General features: G+C 38.3%; 1 protein-coding gene across 2 annotated transcripts in view; it reads right to left on the reverse strand.

Moving 5' to 3' along the window:
• EFNA5 (ephrin A5) overlaps positions 1-21,486 on the reverse strand; it is a gene marked incomplete at its 3' end in the record, with an annotated part of 212,000 nt that overhangs the window by 27,789 nt on the left and 162,725 nt on the right. For both annotated transcript variants that reach the window (XM_082013586.1, XM_082013585.1), the window contains exon 2: positions 8,435-8,727. In XM_082013586.1, coding sequence (XP_081869712.1) covers positions 8,435-8,727 — 293 coding nt within the window. The remainder of the gene's footprint in view (positions 1-8,434; positions 8,728-21,486) is intronic.

A 21,486-nucleotide genomic window follows, 5' to 3' on the forward strand; every position in this document is an offset into this window, starting at 1 on the left:
CTCATTCTTCCAATGTGCAAAATCAGTACTTCAGCAGAAAGCAGCATGAGTCACTGGTCTTCCTACAGCCGTGAAGACCTTACACAATATGCTCATGAGACAGCTTTCAAAGTTGCAGATATATGGTATATCCTCCCCTCTTTTATATTTCTGCTGCTATCAGGATCTTAATGGCACTTGAATTTTTGAAGCACAATGAATCCAAATCATCTTCTTTCAACTTGTTATCTGAAAGACATTCATTCCCTTTGAAATACTCAAACAATAGAGACCAGCACTTCTACGGGTTCTCTCTTCATTTTCTTATGTGGATTTCTCCTGAGTTCCAAATTATTCAACAGCTTTTAACGCTCCCTTTGTGGATTCTAAGAACACTACCAACGTCAAAATCTATTAGACACTGGTGATTGTTTCTGCTTGCTTTTTAGCAAGGCCAGCACTTAATTCTTCTGATGCTTTCTAACAGAAACCAGTCCTTTAATCTACACACTAGGCTAAGCATGAGTTCCCTTTTAAAGGTCACCTTCCTTGTCTGCCTAATGTTACCACACAAAAATATTTTTTAAAGTACACATTTATCAAACCCTTTAAATTGCTTTGATTTCATTCAAAACATCTTGAGTGATTCTGGTAAACCAGCTATCAAAGCAGGATTCGTAGTAGAGTGGCATGTCTGAGCCCACTGCTGTCAAAGTAGCATCCATGTTTATGCTGATCAGATCTTGACTGAAAGGTTAATGGGGGACCTAGCAATAAACAATGTTTCCCCAAAAGAAAAGTGCAAGTAACACACTAAAAATATTTGTAATTCTCTCAGCATCCTTTAAAAACGTTCTTTAGTTAACCTTCACCTTTTAGCTTTTGGTGCGAACCAGGTTGTCCAAAGAAAGAGTTTCAAAAGGGATCTTCTGACCTCATGTCTTCAAAAGGCAATGAGAAAACACAAACACCAGCAGTACCTGCATTAACTAACACCTATCGAACTCAAGACAGACAGTCACTTGCTGAAAGACAAATCCAGTCTGTATTTTCAAAGCCAAATATCTGCTATTTGACTCAACCATTTTCAGGAGTAGAAACAATTTTTAATAAAAATTTAGCCTATGGAGTAAATACAATGACTCCACCGACCCTCGTATAACCTGAGTATGGCATGACAAGACTTACCATCAATCTGCTCTTTTCTCTAGAGCTCACAAAACTTTATAAAGCTACAGTCAGCTTTGTGCCAAGCCAAATCTTTGACTTAGAGTCACAGTATTGACAGACTCAAGGGGGAGAAATATCCAAACCAGGATATTTCCAACTTTTACATCGTCTAAGTTATTTATATGAGGGAAAAACCCCACCCAAATAGGGGTTTTGCTGAAAGATCTTCTTATACAATTGCAGGCTGCTCAGTGGAAAAAGCAAAATAATCTGTTTTCATGTATGGATAGTCTTATTTTGTCCTACAGAAAAAGACACCATGGGTATTGGTCAAGGAGCCAAATAAAGATTTAGCCAAGGACTTTGTGAGACAAGTAGCATTAGAAGTGTGCAAAATTACCAGCTGCCTGAACAAGCAGATACACAAGGCACACAATGGGTGATTGCAAGAAATGTCCAGTCTTTATCATAACTACAAATGGAAGAAGAGAAACTCTCAGAATTACAGAGTATTGCCATTAAAATGGAAACTAATTTCCTCCCACAACTTTAAGGACACTCTGAAGAAGAATTAGTATTAGGTGCCTTGGTGAACATCAAGGAGCAATTTTCCTTTAAATAAAGGCAACTTTAAAATCAGGCTGACAGCGTCTTTATATTTACATTGATAAATGCATAGATAAAATGCCTACCATGCTTTCGCTGAATTTTCCATTTATGCTAAGGTCAGTTTGCTGATTAGGAGATTTGTCTTTACAAGTATGACTGCTTCCAGAGAAATCATATATTCTGAGTGTTGGATGAAAAAAAAAAAAAAAAAAAAAAAGAAGAGAGAAAATGAAGTGTTTCTAGAGTATTCCTAATTAAATATGACTGTGCTACCCCAGCTGGGGTACAATAACAAAAGCAACAGCTGACTCCTAAAAAAAAAAGTAAGTACCTAACCATTAGTCAATCTGTCTACAGTAACCTGTGATTGATTCTAATACTCTCCAGGATACAAGTGAGTAGTCACACTCGTTTCTTTTATGTTATCTCCTTTTCCAGAAGGAATTTCCTCAAATAAGCCAGACTCAGAACCTGAGAAATACTGTACTTATGCCCTCAGACAGCACCTCCTACCAGCAGACCTACAGTCAGCAGTATAAACTGCTGCACTGACAACACCAACTGGTTCTGAAAAAGCAGGATTTCCAGGTCTATAACAGGATGAAGAAAGAGAGAGAAGTGTAGATTTTTTGGGGGACTCACGTTGACTTTTCCTGATAGGTGAAGATTACAGTTCACAGTCTTTCTGTTTTGTGCTTCCATTACATCAAACTAAACCTCTGGCAAACATGCAGAGATCCCTACATCAAATAATCATCTTACAGTGAGTTGTGCCTGTTCATGCAAAACACTGATATCCAGTAATATTAAGCTGGTGCTCGAGCAAGAGCAATGAGCTCTATGCAGCAGTTTAATACCATCCTTTTGAGCACATGAAAAATACCAAGGAACTGTTAATAAACTACAGTGAAAAGATTTCTCTGTAGTTTTCTCCCATACAGTATCACAGGCTATTAAACCTTGTCTCTACACTGTCCCCCTTCTTAATTCTTGCTATACCGAAACCAATCCTAAAAGAATAATAGCCAAGCTGGCAATCTGGGAAGCTATTCCAGGTTCTTAGCCATGGAAAGCTTTTGTTAGGTCTGTGTTAATTTCCATAAGAAGTGGATAGCACCCTTCCTACGCTAATTGCTGATTTGTATAGGGATACGTACAGTTCCTCCCTGTGAGTTAGACTTTTAAACTCTGTCAATAGTTCTTCATTAATAACCAAAAAACCTTACCTCCACCACCACCACCAAGCAGCGGTGGTTTTGCGTCCTCCCCCAGCTGAGAAATGGCCACCTGGAGAAAGCATTTCAGTACAGGATCTACTGCAAGCATCACAGGTGGAAAGGAGGGAACAGGAATGAGGCATCTTGATGGTAACAATTTTAAGTTATGCTTACAGCTTTGAGACAAAAAGCCAGTAACCGTCCCAAAAATTAACCTGGTCATGAAACATGGAATCGCACAGGACAGATAAACTACTAGAGGATTGTAGGAGAGACTAAAGAAAGATAAATAAACAAACTCTCAACACTTAAAAACACACTCACAAAAGCGGTAAGGAGAAGAGAGAACAAGTTCATCTTAACTGTCATCAGAGACTGTTATTGCTTCAAAAAGAGTTCAACTAGAGGCCTTATTAATAAGACAAGCTAACCACCTAATTAATAGGCAAAAGTAAGACAAAAAGAAGTGGAGGTACTATAAACACTTTTTTCTAATTTTTTTTCCTTAAGATCGTTTGAATCAGAGAAGCCTCCAGAGGTGTGCAGATGGTTGCAGAAAGCTGGTCCAACTACTTGGCAGCTGTTAGAGAAAAATGACAGCAGGATTCAAACAGTTCCACAGTTTTTGGAACACCGTGAGGACAACTTCAACTCACAGAGATGGAACAAACTAACAGAAGAGAGACAATTTTGTATTTGAAATTATGAAAATCACAAGTTTTCCTATAGAAGCAGCAGCTAAGACCATCAGGGTGGAATGTCATTTGAATAAAAGCCCTCAGGAGATAAGAATCAGAAATTTCAGGAAAAAAAGGAATTAGTGCAGAGAAACAACGATGATGGGGAACAAAAGCAAACACTAAGAAAATCAAGGGAATAGGTAATAGCAGATTCCCTGAGAATATATTCTATGAGGGAAAGGAGTACAGGAGAGCTGGTTGTTATTAAGAAGAAGTGTACGTAAAACTTTACAAACTCAGTTTCTTAATTTCATCACAAATTTTAGAACTATTAAAAATACTATTTATAACCATAATTAAATTCCAATCATAAAAGCATACTATCGTGGTGTGGTCAGGAGAAATACGGTTACAACAAAAGCTTCCTGAACTTACAATCAGAAGCTTCATGCAAATAAACCGTGACAACAAAGATACAGTGATAATGACACATCATTAAAGGTGATACAAAGAAACAGCATAAGCATTTTGAAATAAAAGCAGAAAGACACATGCATAAGACATGCAAAATTAGAAAGAAACAGTAACAAAAAAGGTTACACAAATAAACCACAGGTAAGACAACAGGATATTTATAAGATGAAAGAAGCTCTTTTCTCAGTAAGAATGGAGAAAGAACCACTTAAGATATGTTTAAATACATCACATGCAAAGCCTGCTAACAGCTAGCAAAAACCTTCAAGATCTTACAGACAACAGGAGAGCAGCAAGACAACTGTGAAGAAGAGCAAACCCACCTGGTCTTTCTAGGAAAAGGGTATAAGCATAGGTGAATTACAATATTCACAGTGATCAAATGACTACATAAACAATACATATAAAATCTTGGAGGATAAGATGATAAAAACATCATAGAATTCTTAAAGACAAATCATACCAAATACCAAATTCTTTGATGGAATAATTGGATTGATCACTCAGAGAAAAGTATATGCTACAGCTTAATGTTAGTACAACTCTGACACTATGCCAAAGACACATTGCTCTCAAGAAAAGAGCAATGTGGTCTAGCTTAAATTGACACAGGAGCTTGGTTCGGAAACTGCGGTCAGGATTCTGCAGTAATCTGTACCAGTCTGGTTCTAGTCATGTCTTCATTTTTCACTTTAAGAGCTCCGATGTATATTTGCCAAGTTGTTGCAGGTATTTTACTCAATACTTAGCCCTTTAATAAAAATAAAACACCCGTAATTAAGTTAAAGTAATGAAAATGATACCCTCATTTGGAATTATATAATTGTATAACATTATACATTATAGGATCTCCCCACTCCTTGTTTTTGTGTTCGTCTCCCCTTGCACAATACCCCACCTTAACCTGCACACCCAAACCTATGTTCTCTTCTGAAGGACATTAAAATCACTGTCATACCAGTATGCAGTTTTTGCTTTCTCTGCATTTCACCTCCTTCTGTTTCAGTATTAATATTATTTTGTCTGTTTTCAGGCTAACATACACTAACCTGAGGTGAGCACCTGCTAAGAACTAAGTGAAAACTGGGACTTTTAGGTCATGATCTATCATTTACCTTCCCCAGCTCCCCACTGTGCACTCCCTAACTAAATAAAAGTTAATTTCTCTGTAAATATTTAATAAGTTTTTCTTCTTTCGAAAGTAAACTCAATCAGTACTTGTTGATTGCACGTCTGCAATGTTGAATTCACTTCTTCAATGTAAATTTGGTATCAGAAAGATAGATTTTTTTCTTATACTATTCTAAAATGAACATGCAAAGAAGGAAGATTCAAGTTCATCTGAGCAATATATATGAAGGCAATGTCATAACAACAAAAAGTGGCATTTACAAAACCAGCAGTTCAGAAAAAGAGATGGTGATTGGTCTCAAATTATTGCATTTTCTGAAAATAACAGAAGAAGAGAGGCAAGTCACATATTTAAAAGGCAAACTGCATGGATTTTTCAAAAAAGCACCAGACAGTAATTAAGATAAATACCTAATCAGTCACTTAATACTTCTCTTTCCAGAGGTCTAGACTACACGACACATTTTGTAACCCCTAAATAGAATATACCAGACTAATGCTACATAGTCAGTCTTCCCCCTCTCCTGCAGAGAGGACAAAGGTTTCAGGTCTGCTGAGGAAAAGAAACCTTCCTTGGCGAAGCAGTAATTTCTTTAACATGCAGGTACAGAAAGATAACAAAGGCGGTCTCCGTAGCCTGGACAAGAGCCCACTTACAATTTTCATGAGGAAACAAAGAACAACATTTCACCATCTTGTTTCTTCAGCACAAACTAAGAGAAAAACATTCCAGGATTGATAACTCTCCCCTGAGAAGGTTTGCATTTAATTGTTAACTTAAGAGTGCTTCCCTGCAACTGCTGCAATGCCAACCTTGTTACTGTCCTCAGCAGAGAGAAGGATAAAGGCAAAAAACCCCTTAAATTACAGAAAAAAGAGGAAAAGTGCTTTTGTCTCTCTGAAAAATGCCTAAGAATTTAATTTCAGTGAATACCAGGCCAATAAGCTACTAGTAAATGAACATCTCTTTGCTGCTAATGTTTTGCTCTTCTACCTTCCATTTAAAAAAAAAATCCATCTGAATGCAGTTGAATATCATAAAGCTCTTCATATTTTACAGCACTTTGGAATAATTATTTTGAAGGGAGCCCTTGACAGTTAAATGACTCAGTTAAATGACTGTTATAGAAGATACATAATGATTTTTAGTGAAATATTGAATTTAACCACAAATGAGGAAAACCAGGCATAAGCAAGCTGGGTCTGTTTGAATAATAATAATGTATTGCTTGAGAGTTCAACAGATTTTCTATGTTCTAACAATGAAGCTATTAGCTAGACAGACCAAGTTGAGATTTTTCATATTTTCTTCCTTCACTTTCATATTTGGCTTTCACCTTTATTAAATATTTCTTTCTCTTTTCTAAAATTTAGAAAACAAATTTTTTGTTGTTGTGTTTTGTGGGTTTTTTTAATGCTTGCACCTACTGATGCCATCCCTCTGCTACGTTATCGCGAACATGTAACGGCAAAGACTGCATTCCTTAGCTTAAATCTTCCTGCTTGTTTTACTTATGATGCTCAGGAATTGGATTTAAAAAAAAAAACCAAACCCAAACCAAACCAAAACCAAACCCCACTAAAAAATCTTGTGTTCCCAGGGAGCCTGATACTGGAGTTTTGCATGACCCAACACTCCTGTTGAAGTTAATGGGAAGCTTTTGTAAGGGACATGAGTAGGACTGGGCCTACACAGTACAGATTTATTTATCCTAGAACATTATCCACTTAATTCTGGTATCTTTACATGGTTTCTCATGTCCATATTAAAAAAACAAGTTTTAAGTAACATTACAGTTTGCCTTTTAAAATTATTTTTATTACTATTATGTGCAATAATAATATAATTGTGCACAAGAACAAAGCCCTGTTCTTCTGATGCTGAACGACCACTCACTAGGGGTTTTTATTTGCTGGAAGAAAAAGAAATTAATGGAAAACTAGGAATTCCACTAGGAATGCATTTCCCTGTAGATTTAGAAAAGGAAAAGAACAATCTCAATGCTGAAGAAATGAGGCTGAAAAACAGGGATCATACATACTCAGTTTCTCTGGTGAAATGAGGTGGAATGACTGCTTCACAGTATAAAGGCCAGCTACACATATAAAGGCAATATTTATTGGGATTACAGTCTGTCTAAAGCTTTCAACTCCCTAGTCTAACACTAAAAACAGAAAAAAAAAAACATTGCTGGAGGAGTCAAAACTTGTCAGGAGTAGAAGATTCAGGTACAAAACAAACTGATGAAATAAGACCTTTGTTGGAGGATTAAACGAACGAGACAGCTGAAGCAGCATCAACGGCACAGCGGGGTCAGGGCACCAGATTGCTTAAGCCATTGGTTTTTAACCTCCCGATATTTCTACTTCCTCAGCCCCAGACGTTATCCTGCTCCTCCTCAGGGTGCCCAGAGCAGCCCTGATGCAGGCCTCCGTGGAAGAGGGTGCAGAGCTCTGGGAGGGTGCTCCCCATTGCTTTGGGGAGCTGGCGTGAAGGTGTGTGAGCCCATCCACGCCCCCCCACGCGCTGCCTGCTCCCACGGCAGCCCCCATCGTCCATGCCGACAGAAACAGCTCGTCCAAGAAAAAGTGGGGGACGAAAAGGAAGGAAGAAAAAAGGAGCCACTTGGCTTGGTGCTTGAGAGTATTTACACTAAGAAATTACAACTTTAAATGCCGCTGGAGTACTGACATCAGCAGCCACACTACTTACAAACTACACAGACCTCACTTCTTGGGGGATAAATATTACAGAGACAGGAGTATATCATCTGAGCAAGTAAGAAAATCCAGGAATTTCACATGCACAGGATTAATTATTTTTCCTCACATTTGGGGACAGCTTCCATCCTACTCTTCTTGTCCCCTCTTCCTCCTCCTCTACCTCCAAGTGCTGGAATAAGCGTTAATAGTGCATTTTGCTTTAGAAGTCAGCCATGGTTCAGTGAACAGGCTGACATGCTACTTCATGTGAGGAAAGAAGCTGTGATTTAATATCATTTTCACTAGCTAGATTCCTAGCTAATGTGTCTGGGGATAGTTACGCCTGCATTCACTGTGAGACATCTGCATTATACACCGCTTGGCCCTCTGTATTTCCACAGAGCATAGGTGAAAAATTAGCTGGGTTTCTTGTGCCTGCTGTGCAACAGTGGTAAATCTCTATATACTCACAGATGTAGAAATATTCCCGGCCTGGCCTGAACTCAAATCCTAGTGAGAAGGGCGTGAAGAGCTGGAACTTTTCCGAGAACTTCAATGGTCCATTCGGGGAATGCGGCCGATTACACTCCCACCTCTTGAACCCTTTGGAGGTGTGATCGCAGGAGCTGTAGCCATCAAAGTTCACCATGTACAGAACATAGCGTTCGGTCTTATCTTCCGGCACTGAGTCTTCATAGTGAGGGCAGAACACATCCAGGTAGTCATTGATGCAGACATCAATGTGGTAGTCGCCCCGCTGGAATCTGAAATCACAGGAAGAGTTCAGACGTAAGCACAGTTAACTCAGGGTGACCTTGTTGCAGGGTAACGTTCTCATAAAAGGGGCATCATTAATGGCACTTCATTTTACTCCAGCCATGCACATTCCTTCTCAAAAATAACCCTTGCAACTCACCAGAGCTATCAGAGACTGCTTATGCAGGGCTATGGTCATAAGACCTTCTGGATAAAGGTTTTGCTCTCTTCTCTTACAAAATGAATCTGTTGCTAACGCACACGCAAGTTATAGGCTATCTTCCCCTATGGTTTGTTGAATAAACAAAGAGAGTGTCTGCTTTGTTTCATTGCGTTGTTTTTTTTTTTTAATTGGAGAAAGAAGCAAGAAAAACCGAAGAAGCCAAAACTGTATCAGCCTCCCCAAATCATTGTCTATATAAACATCTACATATGCATGCAAATAAACAAACCAAATATATCCTCTTCTCTGAATCAGGCAGTAATCACACCTGTGCAGAAAGCTGATTTGACTGCAAGTACTTCTAGTTACTACAAGAGCACAAACAAGTTTACGCTTTCTTCATGATTAGCAGCAGTTTGTCAAGATGCAAAGAAAAGCCTGTATTACTTTTTAAACATATTTAAAAAGCAATGCGTCTCCTTTGCCAAAAGTACACAGTGGAGACGTTGTTCTGTTCAGATAAAAGGATTCTGGGATATGAATTATCAGCGCTCAGACTAATGTGACAGTTCTGAATGAGTGCCAGCTGAGAAATGCAGTGCAAGGCACCAGCCCAGATGTACTTTATTATTACTATTATTATTACTGAGGACTCCTTAGAGATGTGGGATTGTTTTCTTGGGCGGGGGGAAGGTGTTCTTTTTTCTCCCCTCCACGTTTCACTTATATTACTTCCCTAATGCCTACCATAGTATCTAGAAGAAACTATGGGAACAAATTCATTGCCTCCATGGGAGCTTATACCATGATGGATTTAATGATTCCATAAACCAGGTCTGTACGTCTATCAAGCCCCCTGCGGCAGCCAAAGAAACCAACCACTGACCTACTCCACTTCAGGCTGACTGGGCTACTTGTAGCTTCCCTCTTTCACGGCTGCAGTCGTCAAGTGTACCACAGAGCAATAAAAAGGCTGTGACAGATTTAACTGTAATACTTCCTTTTAGCTGAGGGGCATATTTTAAACACCTGATGGGCTTGAAATCTGCCATCTGGATCCTTCTATCTAATTTCAGAGAAAAAGCAATGATCTGCTGGCCCTCCAAGGATAAATTCAGAGCAAACTACACCTTTTCATATCCCTACAATAATTTAACTTCAATAAAATAGCTTTTTAAAGGGGAAAAACTGAACACGCATCAAAGCATGATGTATCTGTATAATTTCAGCCAGTGCACAGCCTCACGATTCCATTCTGTAACATGGAAAAGCCCCTCTGAACCACAGTCCTTCCGGGAGAATTTACATTTATCTAAATAATTAGTTAAAATATATTTTTATACTCCAGTGCTTTCAAAACCTGCCACCTGAACAGACACTGTCTTAATACATTTGCATTAAAAATGTAGTGTTTTCAAATTGGTGTCTGTTCTCTGTATCAGTTAACAGTATGACATTTCTTACAGGTAATGAAAAAGAGCATCTTGTAACTTATGAATAGGAAAGCCACATTCTGGCACTGCTTTACTTTTTTTTAAAAATTACAGTTTTAGTAAGTAAAAATGAATATGTATTTATATATATGTGTGTACACACACGCTTTTTTTTAACCATGCAGGTGATAGACAATGCAGTTTTCTCAAGGAATTCTCAAGACTACATCAGACTATATCATATATCAACCTAACATATATCAGCCTGCACCTTCACAATAATGCCCAATTATGATTTTCTGACAGAGCTATATGCTTTCAGAACTACACTGATGTGATTGTAGACACTGAGGATCAGAGTGGTCTCCTTAACATTAGACTTCTAGGCTGCCCAGGGAAGTGGTAGAGACACCATCACTGGAGGTGTTCAAAAAACATGTAGATGAGGCTCTCTGTGACCACCATGGTTTAGAGGGCATGGTGGTGTTGGGTTGACGGTTGGATTTGATGATCTTAGAGGTCTTTTCCAACCTTAACGATTCTGTGATTCTACAACCTTAAGTGAACTGCTTCTCCACATTCTCTTTAAGTCAATGGAGAGAAATAGGAACTACTTGAGTCCAATTTATCCGCCTGTTTAGCCCCAAGGTACACTGGAACAAGACAGATCATGCTCCAGGAGCAGCTACTTCTCTCCTTTAACCAAAAAGAGAGTCTAGACAGACAATTCCTAAATAGAATGTATACTGTAAATAGCTGAATTTGAAGGGAAGAATCTGACCACACAGTCTATGATAATGGAGATAACTACAAAGAGGCGGACAACTAAATTTCTAAATTTCTCATCACCCCTTAATGTGTTAGCAATGAAACCAAACTTGTAATCTGCACCAGTGAGCTGTTCTACCCCATACAGCACAGAAAGAGCTCACCTGACTCCCTTTTGGCAAAGTCCCCTACTGTATTCTTGTTAAACAAAACCACAACACGAGCACCCTCTTTGATCACTGCTATTTTAGTAGATTCATTCTTATTTCTGCTTTCCTAAGCAGTGAAGCAGTTGACTGTCTTCATTTGCCCCAGCACACCTTGCCTGTCAAACATGTGGAAAATAAGAAGCAAGCACTGCCTGCAGAGCAGGTCTGAGGGTGAAGCACACGAGCAAGTCCTTTTCATCCCAGCGTCCTTCCCTCCCTGCTCCCCTGCTCTCTCAGTATTTTCATTCCACAGCGATTTGCCGTAGCCAGAAACTATTCACATTTACACGTCTAAAAAAGGAAGAAGATGGTGCATATTTTAAGAGAGGTAAACCGGCCTTTAGCTGATATTGCTGGCACTGCAGTGAACCTGCTCCAGGGAAAAAATGTACCAAGGTATTTTATCAAGCAGCTCTGAGCGAAGTCTCTTCACTCCATATAGTAATAGCAATACTGAAAAGAGGTTATTAGACAACTAAGAAGCAGAAAGCAGGTATTTATTCCCCCTCTTACAATATCTTCAAGAAGTCAGTAATCAAAACCTCAGCACGTGCACTTAAGACATGTGGAACTAATTTTATTTTTCCCAAAGAGGCTACAACATCTCCAGCGTGCCTCTTGGAGTGAACTGAGACCATTCTTGTTTCTCCAGCTACGAGGCAGTCTGTCGTATTTATGTTGTCAAAGAGGAAACATGAAGGCCTCTAACCTGAAGAGAACGGCAAGGGATAGCCATGAGTAACTCACAAAAAAATTAATCAGCTCAGACTCCTCGGAGCTATTAAAGGAAACACTTCAGAAACCCATTTCCAAGAATTTTAAATGACATCCGAGAGGAAAACACTTAACTTTTACAGGCTGAAAATCTCTTATTAGTAGTGTAATATCAGGTATTAGAGTGAAACAAAAGTTCCACTGCAAATGAAGGCATTTATCGATGTTTAGCCACCTACATATGTTGAGGAGCACAACAGGTAAAATGAAGGTGGAATCTGTTAACAGGTGAATTTGTAGAGATGACAGGAATAGCACATCACCAGTTGACTGCATTTAAGGTTTAGTAAGTTTATCCCTTTTTCCAGTCCCACTCAGAATAGAAAGCTTTCTTTCCTACGCTCTCTGGTATAATGCTATTGATGTACTTTTCCTTTTCTCAGTTAGGTCTTCATCCTGTTCTGGCAGATCCTCATCTGGACTCCATGCCCTTCTGGATCCACATGGTAATCAGGATCTTCATATAAATCCCACTACGAGGGAACAATCAGTCCTATCTAGATTTTGCATAACATAACATTGTTTTCTGGTAGAAACCAACCAAAACGGCTTCTCCAAAACTCTGACAGGATTTACAAACTTTTTTGCAAATAATGTCATTTGTGTCTGTGCACTCCAGCTTACACACAGGAAAACACAGCTATTCTTCAAACATAATTAACCTTTGTTTTGTGTCAGGTGGCATTCAAACACAGTGCCTTGGAAACCTGCATACTACAAAGCTAGCTATTAGGCAGTAGGGCTATAAAAGCCATTTTGAAGACAGAGACAGATAGTTAAGTAGCTTCTAAACCCAAACATTTCCATAACCAACAAACATCATCTTGTTACACAAAACCTGCATACTGCTTCCAGGAAGGAGAGTCATATGAACGTTTCTGTGCTCAAGTGCCATCGATGAAATATCCAGGTATTCAGGTCGCAGAAGAAGAACCTTATGGTAATTTTAACCACAGAAACACATGATTAGCAAACATTTTCAAAGTAATTAATGCCTTCTGTATTCTGTTTATCCATAAACACAAGTGAAAGTACAGAGTCTGTGTGCATGTTTCTTTACGTAATTTTAAGTTCTGAAGCATATGTGGCTCGTCTTGCATTTTGCTGGTCACTGAAACAAGTGACAATTTATTTAAACAAGTATTTAGAAAGCAACATCATTTTGTTTTTTGTTTCTTTCTTCCTTTGCTTCTTGGAATAAACACTATAAAAATCCAGTTTATGAACAGCTCAAATAACATAAATTGCAAGTTATCACCTGGATAGATAAAAAATTGCAGCAACTTCTGCTTGTTGCTTCTCGTACAAATCTCATTAGTTATATTCCAGCACCCTTCCTGTAAAATCGACACGCCAGATGCTCTACTTCAAGGTAAGCGTATGGGAAAATTTTCATTTTATTATGTCAACCTTCCCTTAAGTAACTGCTCTAACAATGAATTACGAAATTCTGGTCTTCAGTTTGGCATCAGAAGGGACTGGATGCAAATGGACCCAATTCTGCTGCCTGGAGCCTCACAGCCTGTAACACCAATGTGCAGAGGACACTGCCCCTGCTGAAAGCCTTACACCAGTCGCCTTGCTCTCAAACGCTAATCTGAAATGCAAAGCAACGTCAACAAAATTTACAACATCAATTTATTCTTCTAGAATTACCCACAAGTTCTTCAGAAACAGAACAGCAAGAAGTTACTACTTCTGCTTCCTAAGTAAAAAAGGCTTCTGTGAGCAGCACATGTGCATATGCCTGTAACTGCTGGTCAGTCAGCTCCTCCTTTTTACTTTCACAGCCACTAAGCCAGCTTTAACTAATTTTAATGGAGACAGAGAGGTCTCAGAGACAAGTCCATTCCTACAAGCATCATGAAAAAAGCAGCCAGGTGAGAAGACCCCATGAGTATCCCGAGAGAAGCTGAACTATCAGTAGATTTAATGTTATCAGACAATAGAAACATCTCTTACAAATGCTCTAGGCACAGGACAAGCACAGAAGTAGGCTGAAAATTAAGTTTATTTCTGTCAGCTAGTTATGAAACAATTTGTTTAAATTAATAATAGAGAGATGAGTATGAAGTAGGTATTTGTATACGCAACAATACACAAAATGCAAACATTTTCTGGAAAACACTAACATCCTTTAAAAGGACAACATTTTAATTGCTCTTAGGATGTGATTATGTCTGTCATTTACCATTCCACACTACAGAGCTTGCTCACACCTTTTGCTTCTATTTAGGTGGCAAATGTAGTGCATTAGACTATCCCAAGTACGGTAACTTGTGCCTGGTTATTCTTTTAGACAGTCCGAGCCCCCTCATTTCAACTAACTTGAAGCTGTTATGTGTGATGGGGGAAATCTTGTGGTTGTTAATTATCTGAGGGGTTGTGGGATTAAGTGTACCATTTTACTGCAGATAATTTTAAAGATGCTATTTCTGTGCTACGCAAAAATAACCTCTTTAATGCTTTTCTGCTCTTTTTACTGGCTTTGTCACACCATTTAATAAACTCTGTTCCCATAGCTCTGCTGACATCAACAATGATTCTGATGCACAAACAATGAAGTAATCAAAGAGCTATTTTAATTTTAGCTCCCTTCAAACCAAAGAAAATTCAACATTTTCCAGATGCTAAGAGAAGTGGGTTTGCTAACAGTAGCAAGCCAGTGACATTTTAGATCTCTAGCAGTATATTGCTACCCTGAGCAAGCAAACAAAAAAAACTCCTGTAATATAAAGGAGCTATCTGTGACCTTTTAGTCCTTAGGTTACAGTTTCACAAGTTAAGACAAGTTCAAAACACCATAAGAAAACACTACGTAGGAAGCAAAATACTGACTGACAAAACAGAAGAGAAACAAGTAATCAAGGCAGTTGTTCAGAAAAACAGTATTCAAAAATTATGCCTAGAAAAGACTGCAAGTTAAGTACACAATGCAGAAAAAAACTTATTCTCTTGTCATTAAGTCCTCTATTCAATTACCATTTATTGGGGTAATTAAACACTGGGAAAGGATGCCAGGCTAATTGTTAGATTATGATAATTACACAGCTTTGCTGTGCTACAGCTGATCAAAATAAGATGTGGTCACACGCACTCAGCTAAAGCTTCTCTGCAATCATCAAGCTTCCATGGGAAACTTATTACTATAATAAGGCCACTTATTACTAGTTCATTATCAATCAGGCAGAGAAACTTATTATTTGTAACCTTCGTTTTACTCTCCCACCCACTCTGCCGGAACAAGCCTCCCAAAAGGTTGCACCCAGGTTTCTGCCTTTGGCTGGCTCCCTTCCATCACAATTACACAGCTGAGCAGAATCAGGCTCCTGCACTTGAAAGAGTTCATCAGACTTCAAATTACTGCTTCACAACTGGCTGCAAGAGCCTATCACACTTCTTGAAAAAGCTGAGTGATCTCCCAGCATTTCACTCCACATGCATCTGTTGGAGATCTGCCTCCTCCTTTTATTCCTGCTATGTCCCCCTCATCTGGGAAATTTTTCACACCACTTGGATGGGTCCAAAAGCAAAAACCCCAAACAAATGAAAATCAGAAAGAACAGAGCTGCGTTAAGCTGGACTTCACAAGAAAAAACATGTCAGTTTTACGTGGCTTATCTCCCTGGAGGATCTCATGCCTTTACCCCTTCTTACCAGCCAATGGTACAAGACAGACATTGTGCCTTCCTATTTGGAGGGCTGGGGTTTTTTCCTGTTAAGTAACTGGATTCTGATCATTTACCATTGAATCCGGTACTTCATACTGCCTATTTAAATGAGATAAACAAGTGATCTACTACAGGGACTAGAACATGGGAAGAAACATGGAACAAATCAGTTTCAGCTAGCATTTAGGTTTTTAAAGAAAAGAACACATTAAGCACTGAGTAGCTCTGAAGAGGCAAAGAATATTTGGCCAGATGGAATTCACCAAAAAATACCAAACAAATTATAAATATTTTTATTCTGTGCTGATACAAAACCTAGACCTTTTGAAATGGCAGAAGCACCTACCCCTGCATAGGCAATTGATCCGGAAACTATCTTTACTTAGGACAAGCCAAGGTTTACAACTGGTAAAATAACTGCTCAAGCTTCACTTTCTCAAACTTAATTTCTTCCATGCTATCAAAGCTTACAGATAACCTGGAGGTGATAAAACCTTTTAATTCTCTTAACTTCCAGAACAAAGAAACCTCCTCAAAACCAGTTTGGTAAAAGCCTTTAAATTTCAGGGTGTGTGTCTCCACTTTTTGTTGTTTTTTTTAAATAAAACCTGATTGTTGAAAACTTCCTAAAGTGCCTTGGCTGAAACACATCCTTTGCAAAACAAAGAAAGCCTACACTCAGGAGGCGGCTTCTATTAAGAGAAACATGGCAAAAAAAGTCTGCAAACACAGCAGGAAAGAAATAGGTTTTAATGGGAAAGGGACACACACTATTTAAAATGCAAGAGTTCTTTGAATGACGTATGTTGTGTTAATTCCATTAACCTGAGACCTGAAATACCTTCTTTTCTGATTCTACTGCTGAACAAAAATTTCAGTTTGCATCATAACAGTCATTAACAATGATGCTGAATTTAAACTACAGACACATTTTTTATTTATTTTTGTGCTTTAAAAGCTCTTCAAGAAATAAATTCTGCAAACATCTGTTTACTCCACTTACTGTTAATAATTTCCCTCACACTCATAACTGTGTTTATTTGCACATCTGGGTCCTGTATTGACTTTTTATAGCTGGCACTGCAGAAAGATGTATGTTCAATGATAATGCAAACATTAAAAAATAGAAACTAATTGCTCTTCCCTGAGTAGATATGAGGGAGGAAATAAACAAATCAACATTTATTTCCCACCTATAAATCTGAGTACTCCAGAGATTCTCAAGTACTGCAACACCCTCACCCACTTAACTTCCCATCATTCTGCACCTCCTAATCGATGAGCAGGACATTTTTCATTCTGTTTATTAAAACTGTTTTCTCAGAGACTGTGTTTGTAAAATTTGTTCAAAGCTGGCACACATGACTTTCACCTGATCTCTCAGAATTTCTCTTCTGCTGCAACTTCTGAAATGAAATGCTGGTTGCATCTTGGGGGCTTCAGTGACACATTCATGCTGTGGATGATAAAGGTTATAAGAGAGGTACAACATGTCACAGCATTGCTCCGGAAGAGGTCAGGCTCTCATTCTCAGCTGTCCCAGCTCTGATAGCTTTAATCCCTACAACCACAGACTCTACCTGGCTATTGATTTTCCACTGCTGTGAGCATTTAACTTGCAGAGATGGATGAAGAGAGAAGGAGGGAGGGGAAGGTAAAGGAAGAGTTACTATTCTGTCAAAGGCATCATTCAGACTTACAGGACAAACTTCAGTGTTGAAGACCCTCGTAATATAATCTGAAAGGTACCACACCCAACCAGATTCTAAAGGCAGTCGGACATTTATGTTTGGAGTCTCTATCTACTCTGTGAATCCAAAATGTCTGGGCTGAAGCAAGTCTCGTTGTTAAGTTGATTTATGGACACAAGCTCATTACTTGTTTTCACATTAGCACTACTCAGGAGTTCTCCAGTAACATTTATCCCACTTAATCTCAGGTGGAATGAGGAGATCTGGTAATTACTACTCATATACTTTTAAACTGTGGTCATCAATACCGTCCATGCATGACTTCCATGTATCTACTTTAGTCACTAACACCACACAAGACATCAGCTTCATCTTTTATTCCATGTTTTTGCTTGAAAATACAAAACCTACCTCAGCTATACCTCTGGGCTATACCAGAAAAACTACAGTTTGCTGATTCATTTGCGTAGCTGCCTTTCTTAAAAAAGCAAGAAAGTCTCACCTGATCTCTGCTGTACTAACACACTGTTTACTATCATCACACACATTTGGGAGAAACTCACCTATTCAGAGTTTAAATTCTTAAAAAACAAAGCAAATAATAATCCCCGCCCCCTCCAGGTAGGACTACTACTAAAGAGTCCAAACTGGACACTATCAACATGTGTTGACCATGTGTATAACCCAGAAGACACAGCCTATCAGCCTTGATGGAATGTCATTCTGTGACTGGTATTTGCTAACCCTGCCCAAGGCATGTGCTGACGTCTTTTAATGGATATGGAGAACAATGCTCTATCTGCAGAAAGGTCTTCCCAAACTCATGAAATGAAAGAAAAGAACACTTGCCCAACAAGCATGTTGACCTGCACACTGAATAATAGAGATCTCCATCTCTTCCATACTTCTAGGGAAAAAATGCTGCATGAATTTGCACTAGTAAATATATGCGCAGTATTTGAGAAGAAACATACCTTTTGATAAAAGTGCCCAGCTGTTGCATATACACATACCCTGCTCTTGCATTAGAAATACTTTTCTCTGACATTAAGTTATAGCTGTTTATTACTAATCTCTCAATCTGTCACCAAACTTAATTTAAAATATTTTATGATCAAATTAGAATTTGGAGACTCAGGCACCCTAGTATAACTTGTAAACTAGTAACTGGTAAAATCTATCCCTTAATATCCCAGTATGTAAGTGTATAAAAGGAAGTTAATCTGCAAGATGTTTCACAGTGCTTTTATGTTTCATAAACTGTGTATGTTTTAATAAGGTATGGTTATAGTCCGCATTCTCCAGCCCAAAGGAATGAATCTTGATGTAATATGAAATAGCGCGAGCAAAACGTGGACGGGAAAAAAAAAAATCACAGAACTACACAGACCCAGAAATATAACAAGAAATTCCAGTATCAAACCACAACTTGCTATTAACATGAATAACCTATATATTCAGATACATTCTCAAAAGCTGTTTGAACTTGTTCACATAAAACCAAAGTTAAAATAGTTAACAAGTACATAAATATATATGCAGACAACTTGCTATCAGGAGAGCAGGCTTCAATCAATTAATTTCTTTCTTGCTACACAATTGCCTTGTATTTATTTAGGAGACGCACAGGAAAAATATTTCCTTTCCTGACATGGAAACAGCATTTTTGAGGAAGTTCTATGGAGAAATCTAATAATTTAACCTTGTTCTTGTTACCCTTCCATATTAGTTTCTCTCTTATGCTAGGCAAACTAGCAAAAGAAGAACAACCAGAGTTTTAGACTACAGACTGCAGCAGCACCAAGTAGCAGAGCTATTATTTACGTCAGAAATTTTTAATTTTCATTCCTGTAATTTCTTCTAAAGACTTATAGCACACGGACTATAAGATTTTCCATCAGGTTTAATCTTAATACACACCATCTCTGAACAATAGGACTTATGACTTTTTTCATCTAGAGAAATTTATCTTAAGGTTTGTATATCATACGAACAAGATAGATCCTGATCCAAGTCAGTTTCTCTGTTTACAAATAGGATCTGAAAAGTTGAAAAGCTTTGCACTATAAACTGTCAATTAGTCTGTAAAACAGCTAAGACATTACAAAGACTACTGTCTGATGGGCAACATTTTTTTTTGAACTGCATGAGATCAAAAAATGGTAGAATTTAAGGCAGTTTTTATCTTATTCCCCCCGCCTCTTTTCAAATTATGAAGCTCCCATAATGTGGTTCCTCATACGGGGTTTTGAAATTCTTACTTCTTCAAGAGTGACAGAAACAGTTCTTCAATATGTATACATAAAGTTTGAATTGATAAAAGGTGCAAAACCTGCTAATTTACTTTTATGTGCATGTGTAAAATATTCATCTAGGAGAAAAACTGGGAGAAAAAAATGCACTGCTCTGAGATCAATCAGAAATTTAAAAGAAGTACAACTGAAGCTGTTCTCTTAATTTCCCTACTGCATTCTTCCTAAAAGTGTTTCCAAATTTAATCTTAAATGAATTCTAATCTTCAACCTGTAGTGAAATCACTTCTTTCACAACTAAACAATTATCTTGTCTGCACGAAACATGGCAATTATTTTTAAAAGTACAGACACTAAGGTTTAAGATAAGAAGCAGAGAATAGCACAGACTAATTAAACTAGAGGTTTCCTTCCCTGCCCTCCCTTCTTCTTCCTACTCACTGTAAAGACAACAGAAGGCAGGTGTGAGGAAGGGACTGCACACGTCTGGCAAGAACCGTTATTGTCTATTGAGAAGCCTTTGCATCATTCCTTACATGTTAAAATGAATTACTGAGCTTACAAAGTATTTCTTCCTTTCATTCTTACTCTTAAGTACTAGTTTAGCAATAAAGAAACAAAACAAAACAAACCCTAAAACTCAAGAACGAAGTGTTCATAGCTTAAGCACATAGTTGGGACACAAACACCTAATCTGCAGCTATAAAGACAGTCATACAACTTAGATCAACTGTGTGGGCAAAATCCCAGTTACAGAGCATCACTGTGAAAAGCAACAAGAGCAGTCATCCTGGGCCAGAGCAAATTCCCATCAGGGCCAACAAAATACTCCCAACACTGGTCAACGGACAATTACAGCGGAAGGTTATGTAGACTACACACTAAATACGTACAAACTCATACCTCCCTAGCCCATTCTCACGATGGCCACCAATCTTTTGCACAGCCAGAGGTTTGGGCTCTTTGTGCTTAATAAAAAATGATGGATTTTTCTTCATCAGTTGGTGTGATCATTTTTTCAACGCCTGGAAACTTCTGGAATTTGGTGCACTACAGTCTATGGACACCGAGTTGTATAGCTTGGTTGCCCAATGGGAAGAAACACCTGCTCCTCTGCATTTCTGAGCCTGACACCTGATAATTAGTACCATGAATTTCATAGCTACGAAAGTAATTTATAATCAATGATAATGTATTGTTTAGAAGAAGAGTGAAAAGAAATTATATAGCTGATTACAAGTGTCTAACCAAATGCAGTAGTCCTCAAATGTTCATCAGATGAACGTTTTCACCTACCTGTAACAGAGGCAAGAGTGCACCTCGTCAACACCTCAGAGACCAGGTTCTTTTTTGGAGACAAATTTACTTGTTGGACAAAAAGTAAATCTTGATTTCCATTACCCCAGTTCATAATTTTAATCAAAATAAACACTTATGTAAAAGTATATGTTAAAATCTCTTTTTAAATGCATCTCACCAGCTTTCCAAGGAGTCTGCCACATAAAAAAGCCTAGACAAATGAAGGCTGCCTAGTTTTCTACCACCTGCAACACAAGTTTAGCTAAGGATTGCCTGAAACAGAATACAGACCTCAGGACTTCTCCTTTCATTCTGTATGTTCTGACTTGTAACAAAAACAATACAACTGAAAAGTCTTTTATTGCACTTCAAAGATATTTTAAGACTTTTATATTCCTCAGCTCGTCCTTCATAATCAGATGATCGTTTCTTTAGGAATATTCTTATAGTCCTCAGGTTTGCTGTTGTAGGTTGTTGAGAGGTTACCTTATGCCCAAAGGTGTGTTG

Source organism: Phaethon aethereus (genome assembly GCF_964289735.1).
Source record: "Phaethon aethereus genome assembly, chromosome: Z".
In the NCBI taxonomy this organism is placed as follows: domain Eukaryota; kingdom Metazoa; phylum Chordata; class Aves; order Phaethontiformes; family Phaethontidae; genus Phaethon; species Phaethon aethereus.